At 39.2% G+C, this 18,163-nt stretch overlaps 2 protein-coding genes across 2 annotated transcripts in view; one reads left to right on the top strand and one right to left on the bottom strand.

Annotated features, from left to right (window-relative positions):
• syn2b (synapsin IIb) overlaps positions 1 to 18,163 on the top strand; it is a gene marked incomplete at both ends in the record, with an annotated part of 68,689 nt that overhangs the window by 41,576 nt on the left and 8,950 nt on the right. The window contains 4 exons of the mRNA XM_079218920.1: positions 2,740 to 2,896; positions 3,216 to 3,305; positions 15,738 to 15,800; positions 17,559 to 17,701. Of these exons, the coding sequence (XP_079075046.1) occupies positions 2,740 to 2,896; positions 3,216 to 3,305; positions 15,738 to 15,800; positions 17,559 to 17,701 (453 nt within the window). The remainder of the gene's footprint in view (positions 1 to 2,739; positions 2,897 to 3,215; positions 3,306 to 15,737; positions 15,801 to 17,558; positions 17,702 to 18,163) is intronic.
• On the bottom strand, positions 5,713 to 14,068 carry LOC306737215 (metalloproteinase inhibitor 4-like; the record flags this gene model as incomplete). Its single annotated transcript, XM_079218921.1, has 5 exons — positions 5,713 to 5,910; positions 6,233 to 6,357; positions 6,871 to 6,985; positions 7,431 to 7,528; positions 13,930 to 14,068. 5 exons carry the CDS (start codon positions 14,066 to 14,068, stop codon positions 5,713 to 5,715), a joined length of 675 nt encoding a protein of 224 aa, XP_079075047.1.

Consider the following 18,163-nt stretch of genomic DNA (forward strand, 5'->3'; position numbering starts at 1 on the left):
ACAAGCATGGCTGCAAACTCTTAGTCTTGTTTCACATTTCGTTGCATCAAAAATATGCAATATGCATATTGAAAAATGCAAAGTGAAATCAAATTTGGATGATTGTTGCTCTGCTGGCACCACCAACTCAGGGTATTAAATTGAGATGTGATCATGTTAAACTTTACAGCCTACTGTCAGCAATGACGCGATTACAGTCAATCGCTGTGTCTCTTTTGTAGTTTCTTGGAGAGTCTGATTAGTATTCTCGGTGCAGAAAGAGCTGGTGGTGGTCGCACTGTGCCAGAGTTTTGTCTCTCTGTCTCTTTTCTCTCACACCTCCCCCCACCCTTCACATTCCCTCTCTCTCACACACATTCAGAGACAAAAGGAAAAATAACAGGAGTCATGTACTATCATCATCAACCTTCCACTGAGCTGCACTGATTATTGTTTTTGCCCTTAATCTGCTGGACACCGATTGCGTCTGTGAGCTCTAGAGCTGTTGGTTTTTGTGTTTTACTGTGGAGAAAAAAATCATAACAATCCAACACAATGGTATTAGATCATAAAAAACAACAACTTGGGACCAATTATTCTCTGCCATTTAGCATTTGTTTTCTCTTCACTTCACAAGTTTTGAATAGCAGATTCCCTTTGCACTGCTCAACCCTTTTAACTCCACCTGTGGCCTGGGGAAGGCTGAGAGTGAGACACACACCTCTGTGACACACACGCCCCCAGCAGCTTCATTTCACCAGGAGGGCAACGCAATGTGTGGGAGGTTCACACAACTTCCACAACAGCCAGTGGTTTGGGTTCAAATGAGTCAAGATAAAATTAAAGATGCCTTTTTACATCACATGCTCTGTCATATTGTGCACCTGTTCAACAATACATTCAAGAATATATGCAATTCCTTATTTACACACTACAGCTTTTACTTTTATATCAAAATTCACCCATATTTCCTTCCTGTAAAACAACACGCAGGCCACCATCCTTTGTAGCTCCCTATCAGACTACATTCTCATTTTTGAGCAGCTCAATCAAATGTGAAGGATTTGATTTAAATCCTTCTTGTAACTGCACACCACTCAAATATTCTGTTTCACGTCAAAGTACAGAAGCTAAAGACGCTCTAACTTCTGTTTCGCTAGGACTTTAAGATTAGGAGAGCTTTGTTCTCATGGTTGCAATAATGATCACACAGTTAAGATTATGGACCAATAGCGGGTCCATCTTAAAAAAACAACATAGATTGCCAGTAGATAACAAGAAACGAACAACTGTCTCTTGTGTCTTGTTGACTCGTCCATTCCGACTTCCTCCCTATATAGACTTTGTCGCCTTTTATCAGTGTCACCTCACTTCCATAATCACTGGGGCGGCTGGAGGGCTTTGTCACATGACTTGTTGTTTTGGGATACATGCTGAAACCACTGTTGCTCTCATTCTTCTGGGGACGACATTCTCCTAATGTACTATCATGGAGAGGAGAAGTATGACTGCATCATTAACAGACTACTTCGAAAATACATTTTCATGACCATTAAACATCTGTTCTCTGTTAGCAGCAGCAGGAAAGCGAAACCTGATCTGAGACTGCTAAAAGATTTAGTATCGATGCTAGTATCCATACTCAAAACAAGACTTTGTATTAAAATTTTAGGTATCGATCCCCTTACATCCTCACAGTGCAGGTACCTTGACCAATCAGAAGGAGTCTTGAACAACAATGCCTGATGTTGTGTTTGTTAGAATAAAGTAGTGCAGCTCTGCTCTCTGATGGAAATAACTCTGCTTTTGCGCCAGCCATATGCACCAATGAAGATTTTTGTCTTTTTTATCAGAGTGTTGTCTTCAGTTAATCAGCCTCTCTCAGTTATCTGTATATTCTGTACAAAGTAAATGAATTAAGACATGGAATGTTGTCAATGATTTTTCTCAAGATTCGCTGCTTGATTTTATTACTGTGCCCCTGTCTTCTCTCACTATTTGAAGTTCATAGGTGCATTCATTTTAGAAATATCTGACATCTTCCTGAAGCAAAATATTCTTTAACAAAACTAAAATGAAACAGTGACATGTTGCAAAAAGCAGGTCAGAAAAACACAGCTTCAAAACTTGCAGGTTACTCTTCTTAATTACATTTATTTTTATCAATGACACTGTTCGTGTCATAGATAGATTTTTTTTCCCACTGATTGTGTATTTGATAAAGCCCTATGATTTACATAGTTGTGTCATTTTTATTATAGATAGTGGGATTATAAATGTAACATCAATTACCCACTTCAGGCTTCATTTCACATCAAACTGCTTCATGTGTTGAGTGTGCCAGGAAAAAAGATCCTCTTCAGTTTAATATAGCAATCCTAAACTCACAGATGATGATCTATTCTAAGACGAGAGACGCTCCATTATCTTTCTTCCTTATCCAACCTGAGACATTTATGTGGTCAGACAGACTCATTCTATTACCGCCAAAGCATCCTCAGTGGAAAACAAACGTACTACCGTTCACTTGTGGCTTTGTGGGTTTTTCCTCTGAACCATGATCTCTATTTAAGGCCATACCTTCTCTTTCTTCAATGCAAAAATGCAGGTCAGTGGTATCTGCATCCAAAAATGGATTTGTTTTTTGATTATTATTCTATTAACACAGTCTATGTGGGGAAATACTCATTTAAGTGATATAAAGTAAATGTAGAAATGTGCTTTATTTCTTCATTATTCCCTTTGCTGCCCTCCCACTAGGTCTTTCAGGCCTGACTTTGTCTTGGTGCGCCAGCACGCCTTCAGCATGGCCCAGAACGAGGATTTTAGGAACTTGATCATCGGCCTGCAGTATGCGGGCGTCCCCTCAGTCAACTCTCTGGACTCCATCTACAACCTCTGCGACAAACCTTGGGCTGTAAGCAATTTCAGCAAAACTAATTTACACCTCCAACCAACCGACAAAGTATTTTATTAATAATAGTGCACATGAGGATACATGTTTTGAATGGAGCTGGCAGCTGTACATTCTAATTAAAATCATTTTCAGGATTTCTTTTTGGTGAATTTTTTTGCTGCCAAGCTCTGTTTAAAACCCTAAGGCATTGATTATTGCGAGAAAAATATTGTCACTGTTCTGTACTGTATTACTGTTGTAATGCATGACACTTAATAAACGACCTAATCAACTTTCTCTTCCTGTTTTTCTCTTTCCCCATTGTCATCCTGTCCACCAGTTTTCGCAGCTGATTAGTAACCAGAAGAAGTTAGGTTCAGATAAAATCCCTCTCATTGGTCAGACCTTCTACCCCAACTACAGAGACATGGTAAGATTTACACTTTCTATTTTGCCAGTAACCCCAAAGTAAACGCTCAGCTCCGAAATCAGCTTCTCAATAAACAACAACATGTCTCCATTAACAATCTTGAGATCTAGATATTTATAGTATATGTTGTGGTTTGACTAGTTTAAATATTTGTTGCAGGACACTGAGATGTTCTCTAACAGCATAAGATGTAGAATTTAGGATCTCACTGGTAAAACACAGAAAATACAAAATACAATTTGCCATATTTTTGCATAAATACTTTCACATTTAAAGTAAAAGTAAAATGTTTACCGCAAAGCTGAGCTTAGGCATTAAAGAGTAAAAGCACAAGTCATGATACCTCTCTGAGAGTTCTTTACAATGCTATGTAGCTACTGCTAAAGCAATTCCTTAATTATTCATTGCATTGTGATTACCATGTGGTGCTTTCATGTTGTAATGGTAAGTATTATTATTTTTTACACAAACGCGTGTTGAGGTCACAGAAACATTATAAAATAAGACAAATATAATATATATTATGTTACTGTATATTACACGAGTGAGAAAGGTGATCTTGCTTACCTTGTAAATGCATTTTATTTACTATATTCACAAGAGTGTTTATGAGGTAAAGTAAGTTATATAAGTGTTGTGTTTTAAGTGAGTGTTTTTTTCATTACTGAATAGCTGGAGATATTCTGTAACAGTAGTGACTCTTTGAAAAGCTTAAAAAAATCCTGTCACCTCTAGCTTTAATTTAAGTGCTGCAATTTTGTTTACTGAAGAGCAGAAAGAAAGAGTCAGTGCCACACTATTGCATTGAGACATTTTATATACAATATTTTTTGGTACATGGAAATAGAAAACTCTATATAGACAGAAACAGAGACATAAATACAAACCCAAACAATTCTTTCAGTATAAAACAAACATGAAATTGTTTGATGACGCTTCACTAAAGCCATACAGTTGTTATGCATAGTTATCATATCATATCATAAAAGTCTAAATTTGATTAACATATTTTTATATTATATTATTTGAATTCAATTATTTATCAGTTGTTCAAATGTATTGTTGAATGTGACCCTAATATAATCTTTGAATAGTGACTTGGGCCATAATGCATTTGAATCTGTATGACTTCAGTGAAGTAATCCAGTAACAAGACAGGGGTCAATTCAGATTTGGGTCGTTTAATAAATGTTGAGTCATTATATTAAATAATGCCTATAAAACAACAGTTATATCTATAATTATAGCTCATTCATGTATATCAGTTATTTCTAATTTTGTTTGTTAACGTCTGGTGCCAAAGTTTTTACTATCTTTTATTGAACTTGAAAATTGAGGAGAAGCCATTTCCTGTTTTTAAACTTTAAAAAAACAGTGAATTGAACCGTGTCCTGTTACATAATTTCCTCAAAGAAGAGGTGGCTTGGCTTCTACAGGTGGCAGTGCTGTTGTTAAAGCGCTGGATTAGATTTTTGGCACAGGAAATATTACAGAGTTCAACCAAGGAAACTAAACACCTATAAAGATAACTTCTATGCTATAAAACACAATCCGGTTAGCCTGTTAATTCTCACTCAAGTACAATATTTACATTCTCAGCAATTTGAGAGTATAAACTGTGATGACTTTAGATATACAAGAATTATGGTCATATATAATGCATGTGTCAGATTTTGAATACAAATAATAGGGGAAGGCCTGGTGTTGCTTTGCTCTAGATACCATATCTATATAAACGGTATACAGAGCAAAGAGCAACTAATATATAACGGTATAAATTCAACACCAGAATATGAGAAAGGGAAAAGGTGGCAGCGCTGCAGTCTGCCTGCAAAACGTTTGAAACACAGATGTGTTTACAGTGGCAGCTTTTTTCTACTATTTTCCTCATATTGTTTTACAGTAAATATCCAGCTTCCTTATAATTTCAGTAAATGCATAACCCAAATGGTTACATAAGCTTTTGTGAGTTATTCATGAACAAATATGAGGTCTTCCGTATATTTGTCAAGGTTATACATTTACCATCCAGTCATCAGAAAAGAAGGAAATAATTCCCCCTGGGGTGAATTATTTACATTGAATGATTCTGCTGCTTTTCTTATTCTGGTGAAAACAGCAAGTGAAGTGGAAAGTGTGTGAGAGCGAGAAAATGAGTCAGAGGAATGTTTAAAGCCCCTGCAGTTTAAAAAGATTTAGCATTGCTGTAGCAACCAAGTGAACTCTGCTAACAGAAGCTCCGCGTTGGGTTAAACTTCCTCAACTGTCAAATTCTGCCAATTTTTCAATGAAATCAGTTGCTACTCTGCGCGCCATAATGAGCGCACCATTTGAGCTACATAAGCCAAAGCAGGAAATGTTTCTCAGGATATTGCAGGATGGGATATTGAGTAAAATGAATTACAAGTCAAGGGTCAGCCATGTCCAGGAAGTCTTTCTCAGGTGGCGGCCCCCCCCGGTACCAGCTACAGGTTGTGTCAGAACGGCGGATACAGGCGTACTGCCGAGCCTGCTCCCCATTTAGGCTGTTATCCAGCAACCAGTCGGTCCACAAGCACTCGTTTTCTCCTGTAGATGAACACGGGACTGTGTAACAGGTGTTGATCTGTGGGTACAAGAGTTTTTTGAGTCACTCGTTCACTCACTCATCTTATTATTTGTTCTTGAAGTTGGCCTTCCCTGTGAGTTGTGTTTTGTGGAAAAGAGGAAAAGGGAAACTTGAGCGTGTCTGTAGACAGATGATGCTTTGAACAACTGTTTATTGGAAAAAGAGATCACAGAAAGAAAGTTTTAGCCAGAGTGAGAGGTGAAAAAAAAAGCCCTTTTTGCTCTCGGTTGCTTTGTTTCTCGAGGCAGAGAAATGACAGATAGATGAGTGGGACAAAGACTAAATATGTATGAATAGAGAACAAACCGTCCTTACTCACTCTGCATTCACAGCCCATCTGGTATCTGTAGTTGAGATTCTTCTTCTGTGACAGTGATAAGTTGTCCCAGGACTCTACTAGGTCGCATTGGCCAATAGAAATTCTCCCATCACTCCACATACTTCCTGTTTAGTGACATCACAACACTGCCATTGAAAATGTCATCGATCACACAGTAAAATAATCTATGTTGCTGTAAAAAGGCTACATTAGTTCACAGCTAATATAATTCAGGTTGAGTAATGTATAATGTATAACTTTGACCACCATAAATATGGCCATTTCACAATGTTTACAACACCTGCTTTTTAAAATAAATGTTCATAAATACACATCCAGTTGCTTTCTTGATAAGAGCTACATGATAATATGTAAGCAAAACTCTTGACAAAGGGGGAAAGCTATCTTTGTTCTTGGTTTTTGTTCAGATTGAACCAATTATATATATTATAAGGTGTTAGCTCTGAGGAGGCTTGTGGATTTTGGAACCTTTCCCCCCTGTTTTCCATCTTTATACTAAGCATACAGACATTAAAATCATATCAATCTCATCCAACTCTCGGCAGAATAGACATATTTCCCAAAATGTTCAACTTTCTGTTTTCTACTATAAGTGCAATATAAAACCGTTACTGTACCTGAGAGCAAATACCCTGCTTTATTGTTGGAGTCCAGTTTGACTCCACACAGTGAGGAGAAGACTGGAGTGTACACATACTGGATGTCCTTGGCCTTGGCAAAACCTTTGAACATCTGGACTCAGAGGAAAAGGGGAAGTTATAAGCCTGTCTTAATATAAATGAATGCACGATATACACGGCAGAAATGTGATCAGGAATAATAATAAAAGGACTTGAACAACTTTTGTCAATAAAATATAGTATACTGGTTCTGAACTCCTCAGTATTCAAACAGATGGGAATTCAACTCCACAATGTAGAAATGACACTGGCTGTAATTAAATAATTAATACATTTTGGATATTTAGCAGACCCAACTGTTCAGTATTCATTAGTAACAGCATCAAGTGGAGATTGAGATTGAACTAGACAGTTTCTGTGTGTTTGAATGTACTCAACCAATCAGAATTAGACTATGCAGCCAATACCCACATACATTATACTCACTCACAGCAGACAATAAAACACAGTGTATGCCTGCACCCACAGCAGCTGTTACTGCTGTTCAGAGATCTCACCTTAATCATTTTTATTTCATATTGGATCATCTTCATGTAAGGTGAGGAGCTGTTGCTAGGCGACACAATCTTCTCTCCGGAGATCTTTGCCCTTATCACTGTCAGGAAAGGGAAATAACAGAAATATGGGATAATTTAAATTAATTGAAATGCCAAATAAATGCAGGAGGCAAGATAATAATGTGATTTACATGCCAGAGACAATTGAAAACATCCTGAATTCTGCATATTTATGATCAATATGCGTCTCCTTAACTGTAGTTATCAGATAGACAAATGGCCTAGATTTCTTTCTTTCTAACCCCCTCCTCCCTCCTTTTCTGTCATTTTGCTTGTTACTCGTCTTTCTCTCCACACAGACAGTGGAGCAGTCCCTCTCAGTAGTGATACAGGATGTGTCCCTCCTCTCCTCTGGGAGGGAAATCAAAACCCACATGGAATATCAAGTAGCTCTCTGCTTGCACATTGCCATTAACCGACTCCACACACACAACACACACACATTTATGGATACAGTATTTACCACACACACTTTTACTCAGACCAAACCATGTCTGGCACAGAGGTGACTTACAGTTATTTAATCCCATACTGTACATCAGGTAGAAGGGTAATTGGTCTGTGGTTCTCAACAGATGTGTAACTTTACAGACTTTACTTATTAGAGACAAAACACTCATTACACTTTAAATGTTATTACGTTTGTACTTTTTACTCACAAATACCACAACATGCAGTTCAAGCTGTGCCAAATACACAGACACTGCTGCAGAACCACTTATTTTTTCTCCATCAAACCCATAACATCTGCATTTTTAGACATTTGCATTACTCATTATGTTAACTGCCAAATACATTTCCCTGTCAAACATTTCCATTAAACTATTAACACTGCTGTAGCTTCATCAATCAAACATAATTAAGTTGACTATTAAAGCTTTCTCCCATGTTATCAAAAAGTCCCACACAGTTTGAACATGGCAGACAGCTGCAGTACCTATTAACTGACATCATACGAAGAATAGCGGCATTGCAGTACAACAAAGCATAGTAGTAGTCGTCAACATCATACACTTAAAACTGAGTTAGACATTATCTCCACGACGTATGTTCAGCTCCGTTCACGACGAGCGCGTCCACATTGAGAGCAGTACCTGGAAGCTTCTGTAGAGGATAACATTAACCAGCTCTGTTATGCTTATAGGTAATACTGCGTACGTTAGCCAAAACCCATTGGTTAGTCCTCAAGATAAACACCTATTCTCATGTAACTTTATAATTGAGACACACTGTTTGTAAATATGAACATTAAAGAAAAATTCGCTGAGCAGCTAAATAGTATAGCCCTACACTGAAATAGAAGAAGATCAAATGGTAAGCCTACTTTTGTCTTTTGGGAGAAGATTTTGCCATCTGAAGCATTTCGTTTTTCATTCCATCTCGTATTAACCAATCACTTTGGTTGAACACAGGTAAACAGTCTGTGTTGAGAGCAAAAGAGGCGAAACGCATCGGCCAAAAAGTAATCTCGCAACCCACCGTCTGACAATGGTTTAGCTTTTTATTTGTTTATAATTTGCTTGTACTGGTTACTTGTAAAAACAATTCGGTCGTACACGTCTTCTGTCGACTCCAACTCCAGCCTGGCATCTCAAGTTGCTAATCCGACTGTAGACAATAAGCAGTTCACGAAGAAGGAAGTCTTGGCCCAGATATCCGCTCACTACACCAGAACTTCAGAAACATAGCCCCATTCCCCAGAGGCTTATTCATCGTCAGACCGAGAGCTGATTTGTCTACCACTGTGTGAAAACTAATTGTGTCCAACATTACTAAGGCTAAGCAAAGACTGTTAATTACACTGTTGATTACATGTATAATTAACAACCTAGATATGATGTACTTAAATATCTTAAGTTTGACCTGGCGACACATGCAATTCATGCAAAAAATTAGCCTGTAATGCCCATTACACATATAACTATAAGGCTATACAATTGCTATTCCACATTATTCTCTCTAAAAGAGAGAAAACGGTTCCCTGCAGATGAACCAGAATGAGATGGAAAAAGAGAAGGGAAGAAACAGATAAGTGAAGTGACCTTGGTATAACCACGAAAGAAACAGAAAAGCTACAGTATAAGAGAGGGAGACGGAGTGACCCAGCACCCCTCCTTAGCGTCACCCTCTCACACAGCTACGCAAACCATCCCCTTGTTTGTGTTTTTCGCCTCTTCGCGTAACAACACCATGGAGCTCAGTGTGTTTTGTGAAATTGGTTCAGGAGAAAAATTAACTGTTTTCTTAGTTGAACAGGCGAGAAGATAGAAAGGCAGGCAGACAAACAAATGTAGAGACAGAAAGTTAATGTGAGGTGTTGTGGTTTAGTCAGAGTGCACTGCATCACCCACAGTGAGCAGCTGGTCCAAGGTTGGTTTATATGAGCTACAGAATGCTAGCTCATATCACTTTGTTATGCTTTAATCGTATAGTGCAGAACTGATTTAGAAGGGAAACGAGTCTCCTGACATTTTGCATGTCAGAAACAAGTGCATAAATGCTCTATAATACCTAATAGTATACACTTAACAATGTCTGACCTCACTATAACGCTCCTGCCTGTAAACACACCTGCACGCATTGACCTAAAAACTGCATGCAAAGAATTAGAGCTCAGTTCGATGAATGGGTAATACATTTTCATTCATCTTCATCAATTTCAGTTGATATGCATCAATTATTGGTATAGCTGGAGCCATACAGTACTGTGCATAAGTAGAAAGTAAAGGTGCTTGTATAAACATTGTCTCTGGTGGACAAACTCTGTAATGGAGACTTGTTTATACCTCAAACATATCTTAAGCATTTTTACTTCACTTCCCTGTTACTGCCCAAAAACAATATATGATCGGGCCAAAGCTGCCAATATTCTCTCTAAGAACTCTTGTTGGAATGGTCACATATTTTCGGAGACCCCTCCCCCTGCATCTTTTCGACAACGGATTAGTGGGGGCTGTGTCCGACCTTTCTGTAACTTTCCGAATCTATTCACTCCCACTTCACATGGTGATTGGCCAGCTGTCTGAAAGTAAGCAGGGCCTGAACATCACAAGAACTAGTAATGTACAACCATAACCAGACCCTAATACTTACTTGTTTACCAGCCCAGCAGATTTGGCAGTGTAGCTGTACTTGTAAAGAAGTATTTTTACTTTCAGTTTAAGTTTACCTCATAAAGGGTATCTGAATAATTCCACCATTGATACATTTTTTTGTTGTTTTTACAGGCCAATGTCAAGTATTCTACACATCAAATACAATTACACCACTGAATAAGGTGTTCATGCTTACAGACAAATATTCTGTAACAATGATGACCATCATATTATTGCCGTCTTTGTTCAGTTCAGCTCTTTGATCTGCACTTCCTTTGGCAAGAAGAAACATATATGAAAGTAGATGAAATGCTTTGGCAAATTCAAATCTTTTAAAAATCTTTAGTGCTGAATAATTGGTCTATGTTGTCTATTAATGGTCACTAATACACCACGGCATAACTCTGTGTAGGGATCAAATAGTTGTCAGTCTGAGCATTGGGAGTGCATCAATAGAACATAGAAGAGGAAAGAAGTTGCTATTGCCAATTAACCAAGAATAATACAGTAATTTTTCCATTACAGCAGTGGTTTTAGTTGGATCACCTTCCGGACATATTCGTTTTTGGGCAGTGGTACATTTCAATTACATTTATTGTGGAAATTAAATGTAATATAACTGAACAAAACTCATTTGGATCTAAGTGTGTTGTCTCTTCCTGAAATGATTCTCTTGGCCCAGATTCTCTGAAATGTTTACCCCCCACCTAGACAGCTTTGAACTGTGCAGCCGAGGTTACCCACTCAATTCAGTTGCTGCAGCTGTGTTATGAACAGGAATAAGGACAGGCACGCCTGCAGAGTGAAAGTGGCTATGCGTCTGCCTCACAGCTACATAACCAAAAAGAAATATTGCAAACTTGTACCATGAGAACTGATGTAGTAAGTAACTTCCCCCCCTCCCTGATGAATCGGCACCCTTGTCATGCTCACAAAGCTGGACTGTCAGTGGTCTTTCACACTGATATTGTTAGTATGCAGACCATTAGGCCAAGCCTATAGACATGGAAATGAAGTGGGTAGAGAGAGGGAAAGAAAGAGAGAGAGATGGAGTAGGCTGTGTTGGCATGGCTTGGCCTTCGTCCAACTAACACACACAGACACACACACACACTCATGCACACAATCTCAAATACACAAACAGGGCTAGGAAATCGTCCAAGGTTTGTCCAGATGGGATATTACTCAGATGTACAGCTTTATTCAAAGGTCTCATCTACTTTGACAGCACTGTCAGGTCAACTAAAGGCCACCACCAGCCTATGCTTAGAAAACAACCCGGACAGAGTAACAACAGATGCCGCCAAATGAAACGTTTTCTTCGACACGCTTAGTGTGAGTGAGGGATTTTCCTTATTTGGTATTCATGGCTCCAAAAAGTTGCATCCTACCTGAAAGAGACCAATGACTCTTGTATCCATTCAGAGGTGGACTCATGCATTCAAAACTAAACACAGACCCAAGCGTACCCTGAGGAAATGGGATCCAATTACAAAAGAACCTGTGGTTAATTGAACATTTGTGAAATCCCGCCTCTTATAGTTACTGCTGCAATGCCTCTGAAGCTTTCCGCTCCTGCTGTTTACAATGATAATGGTGGGAGACTTAACTCTAGTAATAGTTTAAGGATATGCTGCTCGGCTTTTAAAGTAATGCTGGTAAGTTAGTTAGCCAAACATGCTAATGTTTGCAGCTCATTTTAGAACAGAAACACAGTTTTATCCACTCTTTTGCTCTTGTTTCTTTGGTTTTAAAAGGGTAAAATACATAGACACAACCCTCCAAACTCACGAGATACTTAGTATTACCACATCTCAATTCACACCGCTGTAACATATGGAGAAATCCAAAGCTCGACAGACTTACTGTAGCTAGGTACAGTTGCTAAACTCTAATTTGACAATTGGGGGAGGGGATTAGCAAACGTCCTGTGGGAATCCATTTTGTTTGGGTCCAGTGGTGCACATGGAAGAAGTTTCTTGGGCTTTCGACCAGAAAACGTTAATCTTGACCCAAACCATGATCTTTTCCTAAATCCAAAGAAGTAGGTTTGTTGCCTAAACAGAAATTCCTGAAGGCAGACTTCTCCCATGTTGTTCAACATGTATCGTTTGATGATGAGCTGCAATACTTGTAACATGTTTATGTAATAGCTCTCGTTTTTTAACGTTGGCCACACAATTTACTTGAGAATAACATGCATGCACTGCTTTTGTGTCTTGTTTTGGGGTTCTTATTTGACAAATGAGATTAAAGAAAAGAGAACAAATGACAAAAAAAAGCATAGACTTTGTCAATATCAGGCCTGGATGAAAACCTCAAATTGTTAAGTTGGAGAAAACTGAATAATCATATGGGACCTCCATCTCACTCTTTGATGACACACTTCAGATTTAAAACTGTCCTAAAAGCACTGCCCCAAATATCCTCAATGTGGTCTCATAACCCAGATCTAATTTGGTGTTATGGTGGCTTTGAAACAGGTCTGAGCTCCATTTCAGACTGAATATGATTTTGAGAACATTTTGACAGCTGAACCTCTCAAAACCTGAAGGAAGAAACAGACCAATTAGAAAAAAACAGACTAAAATACCAAAAATGTCTTTGTCTACTTTCTCTTTCTGTCTGTCTCTCTCCTCTGCTGGAGTGTAACCTTTGACAGAACCACATACTCCAGCTTTCCACCGTCTCGAGCCAAGTACTCAAAGTCAGAGCAGAGTGTTGGTTTTGGCCTGTGCTTAGACAAGAAGGATGATGGGGGGGCGTCAGACAGAGAGACAGGCAGACAACCCAACAGACAGACAGACGGATAGAAAGTAGGCCGGGGCCACGTTCTTTAGGGTTTGTTTTTATGCAAAAGCAAGCAAGAAGACTCAATTATTTAACAACAAAAACACAGATGCCAGGCTGCCCTGTGGTCAAATAACAACACAGCTGGAAATGTTTTCATCTTGTCATAAAAGAAAAAAAAAAAGACAGTCATTCTATATCGTGCTTTAATAACTTAGACTGCTAATGTTTTCTGCATGAAGCTGATCGTTCCCATGAATATCATTGGAAAAAGCTAACATGATAAATCACGATTATTTCAATTAAATACCATAAAAAAAGCTCAGGCCTAAAGCTCTATTGATTAGTTATTGTCACAGTAGGTTTTTTACTGTGGATTTAACTTTTTGTGAAAACCCAATCAATAAGCCAAATCATAAATCAGTCAGTTATGAAGGAGGGTCCTTTAACATCCTGCACTCACTTTTGAGTTATCCCACCACCATTAAATGCAGTAGCTTTTATATTCTGAAATTGTGAACAGACGCTAAATAGGTCTGCAGTTATTAACTCACCGATCTCAGCGCTGCAGAATAGATGCTGTGGGTGTGCTGGGTGGCAGCTACATCCCTCCACAACTTCCTCCATGCCTGCACCAAGCAAAAGGAGCACCCAAAGCCCCAGACACGCACTCCGCTCCTGGGACATGGTCATGATGACTCCGGCTGCCTCTGACCAATCCACCACTCGATGAACGCTCTGCAAACCTCTTCTGATCCTGTTAAGTTCCACGGGAAAAGTAAATCGGGCCGCAACGGGGGAAGGATAAGACAGTAGAGTCGAAGTAGTGAGACGAGCTGAAAGGCAGCTGTGGATAAAAAATGTTCAAAGTTACAAGTACACCTCTGAATCTAAGCTGGAGCAAATAACTTGGGTTGAAGGGAAGGCTGCCACTGCTCTCTCTCTCTCTCTGTGTCTGTCTCTCCCTCTCTGTAGACAACACACAGGGAAACTTACAATAGTTGGATCCCCTCACACTCTGGTCTTGAATGCTGAGAGGGTCGCACACAGGGAGCCTCTTATGTACTCAACAATTTAGGGACAGCCTCCTCAAATGCAGGAAGAAAAAAAAAGCTCCCATCCTTCGCCTCTTGTACCCTCTTTTGATGTCCTCCCTCTTCTCCCATTGGCTGACATGTGTTAGTCAGGAAAATAAAAATGATGGCCGATTAATGAAGTATTGTTGGACAGGTCTGTGAAGCATCCATAAATTAGATTAGTGTTCCTCTTTTCCGATCAGTGCAGCATCTGATCCGTAAAAGCAAATGATAATCATACAAATTACTTTTGGTTATTGTTCATGTGAGTACAAGTATTGGTGTAGAGTTTAATGTCAACACAGTTCTTGTGTGTAAGAGTGCAAGGAACGGCAGTAAAGATCAAAAGAAATACATTTTAATTAAAAAAAATGCAGCTCTAACATTGGGAATGCTTATTAATTTGTGAATCTGTACCAAATATAGCCGAGGCTAAATGTCATGCTGTATTAAAGTTTAGAGTCTTAATGTTGCTGGGACTTCTTATTTGTTCTACTGTGTCAATATGTGCACTGCAGGTAACATCCGTCTTGGTCATATTCTTTAAAGCTGCACGAAGCAATATTTTTATATAAACAATTGATAACTCAAAAACTTGTAAAATGAAAGGTGGTGCTCGTTGACACAAATCACAATTATCACCCGACTCTGCAGCTCCCTTCAGCTCTACGGAGCGTTTTAGCAACTTTCACCTTATTGTTTAGTTTTTTGGATCTCTACTTTCCTGTTTTGGTTCACTCTCACCACTCTCACCGCTCTCATAGCATTGTGTTGAGGAGCATAAACCCACTGTACACAACTTGCACAGCACTGAATAGCAGACATACAAAGGTAGCAACTAGCCAGTCAACACAGTGGAGCATTTAGTAGTCAGAGACAGATATTTTCTTCAGGACTTGTCTGAACCAAAACAAGGTGAAATGATTACATAATCAGAAGTCCACATTCATGCTAATGCTTCTCTTTCAGCTGGTTATACATATAAACTGTTAGCTAAACTGTTTGTCATATGAACATTGTATAGTGATAATATGTATGTGATAATGATCACATTATATGAAAATATGAGATCAATTTATGCTGTATAAACAGCTTGCTGTGTTGTCCCCAAGTGGTCATGTTTTGTAGTGTGAGACCATTTAAGGCCAACTTACCTGCATAGATCTAGAAATGGTGATAGGTGTTCTCTTTTTTCACCGCAGGGACTTTTCCGTGTGTTGATATGTTGATGGTCATTCTGTATTGTTCTTTATCATTCATCTTTTGATTATTCTTTTGCTTTTCAGATTACATCACCAAGTTTCCCAGTGGTGGTGAAGATCGGGCACGCCCACTCTGGAATGGGAAAGGTAATGTTGAGTCATTTTAAATGTGCACATGAAAGATTTGACCACCTACAGTATTTGTGATCATGGGAAAATGGCGGGATGTTGGACTAAAGCATCGTGTGACAAATTGCCATCAAGAAATGCTTTAAAAATCCCTCTGTGTGCCTAGATATGGTTGAATGATTTACAGGTCTGGAACCACAGCGTTTTACTGTGTAATGAGTTTTCTGACATGCACTACCAGCTAAAGGACCAGTGTGTAAGATTTAATGTCATCTCATGCTGAGGTTTCAGATTGCAACAAACTGAATACCTCTCCGCTCATCCCTCCCTTTCCAAGCATGTAGAGAACCTAAAGCTGTCTTCAGGTAATGTAAAAATGAAAAAAGGCTCTCTCAAGAGTCAATGTTTGGTTTGCCTGTTCTGGGCTACTCTAAAAACATGGCAGTGCAATATGGCGGACTCAGTGAAGAAAACCCACTCCCTATGTAGATTGTAATGGCTCATTCGAAGGAAAAACACTAAATTCTTACTCAGGTGATTATACATGAATGAAAACATACATCTGGTGAGAGGCAATGTGTTCGTTTATATCTGACTGTGTGAATCCATGCGTCCGTGCCTGAGTGAGCGTGCCCCTTTGTGTCTGTCCACGGCTAATCTTCATCTAACTGCATATTAATATGCTTGCCAAGTTATGGCTGCGTGCCCAAGGATCTCTCCTTCCAGTGGTTCCAGTGACTCACACTTAGTAAAAACACCTTTATTACCTGTTTAATATTGCCTTTGACCGCCTGCTGGCTCCTGATTTACTACTCATAACTGGCCCCTGGCTGGAAGGGACCAGTAGAGATATCACAGCTGAGGGCATCGCCGACCCTCAGCCGCTGCTCTGCAGCCAGAGACAAAGTGGGGCAGAAACAATTTGAACACTGTTATTGTTTTGGACGGTGTTTTTGGCAAACACCTAACAGAACTACCAGTGCACACACTGCTGTACCTTGCGGCCACTCAGCCGGCACTAAGCGGGCTTACAACTCAGTGAGTTTACCTTTGTGTTTTGGCACGACCTACTACTGAGTGCACCTTTCTAGTTGTGAATATTTCATTCCATTTCTGCCAATAAACCCGCCTAGATCCTCACACTAGTCTCTTAATTAGCGTACTCTGATTCCCTTGTGTCTGTCTTTCTCAATTCTTTCTTCCTTTCATGACTGCAGCAGATCCTTTTCTCCTCATTGTCCCTCAGTCCTTTTTTTTCTCCTCTATTTGTGCTGGTATTGATTCACAACTGTGTTAATATTTTCTGGGTGAAATCAGAGTGAAGTGTGAAGCCTCTCTCCTTTCCTCCTCATCGATCCACACACATCCTTCCCCTGGACCGCTCAATCTGATATCTGATATGTGATTCCCCTCTGGCTCTGTCTAAGCAAGCCTCTTTTCCGCCTATCCCTTTTTGCCCTCCTTTATCTTAACATCGCATCTTCTACACACCTATATTGTACAGATGTCACTTTTATCTGTCTCGCTAATCTATTTTAAGAAAGACTCCTTTCTTTTTGATAAATACTGTTCTCAATCATTTCCACTTTGCTTTGAAACTCAGGTCTTGCTTATGTTCCACTTAGTGGGGGTTCCCAGTTATGGTGCAATAATACAATACTGTTTATGAGCTTATTAATTACTTAAATATAGAAATGATCTCTGTACTGAAAAATAAGACATAAAGCCTAGCCTCCATTACAATATATGTGTTTCTTATGTGTTGTTCCTCTGTAGGTCAAAGTGGACAATGTGAGTGACTTCCAGGACATAGCAAGTGTGGTGGCCATCACTCAGACCTACTGCACCACAGAGCCATTTATAGACGCCAAGTATGACATCAGGGTCCAGAAAATTGGTGCTGACTACAAAGCATACATGTGAGAGTTGTTCTTATTTATTCCTTGGGTTCAAGAAATATTTTTCTTTTGTGTTATTTGTTTCCATGTGTGTACTGTTCAATATGCACATTTTGAGTTTGTAACACAGTGTTTTCTAGGTAGAACAGGGAAATAGTGACATATGCTACATAAAATAGAGAGTAAACCTATAGTGAAATGTAAAGTCCTCATTTAACCCTTTAACGTATCCCTACATATCTTTGGTCTCTAGCAGCCCGTCACCGTTGGTCATGACTTCTCCTTCTAATTGCATGTTTAAAGCAGTATAGTCGAGGAAGTTGAGGTGACTATGTAAGGTTCTTTCATCAGTCTTCAATTCTCTTGGGGCCTTTATTCGGACTGTTATTTGATCTTTGTGCCATTCAGAGCTCATGTCGTCTGAGCTAGCTTTGTGTTTCTAATGCTCCAGGTCTACTTTGACATTTTCTGATTCTCAAATAT

This window comes from Taurulus bubalis, assembly GCF_910589615.1.
Source record: "Taurulus bubalis genome assembly, chromosome: 5".
Lineage (NCBI taxonomy): Eukaryota > Metazoa > Chordata > Actinopteri > Perciformes > Cottidae > Taurulus > Taurulus bubalis.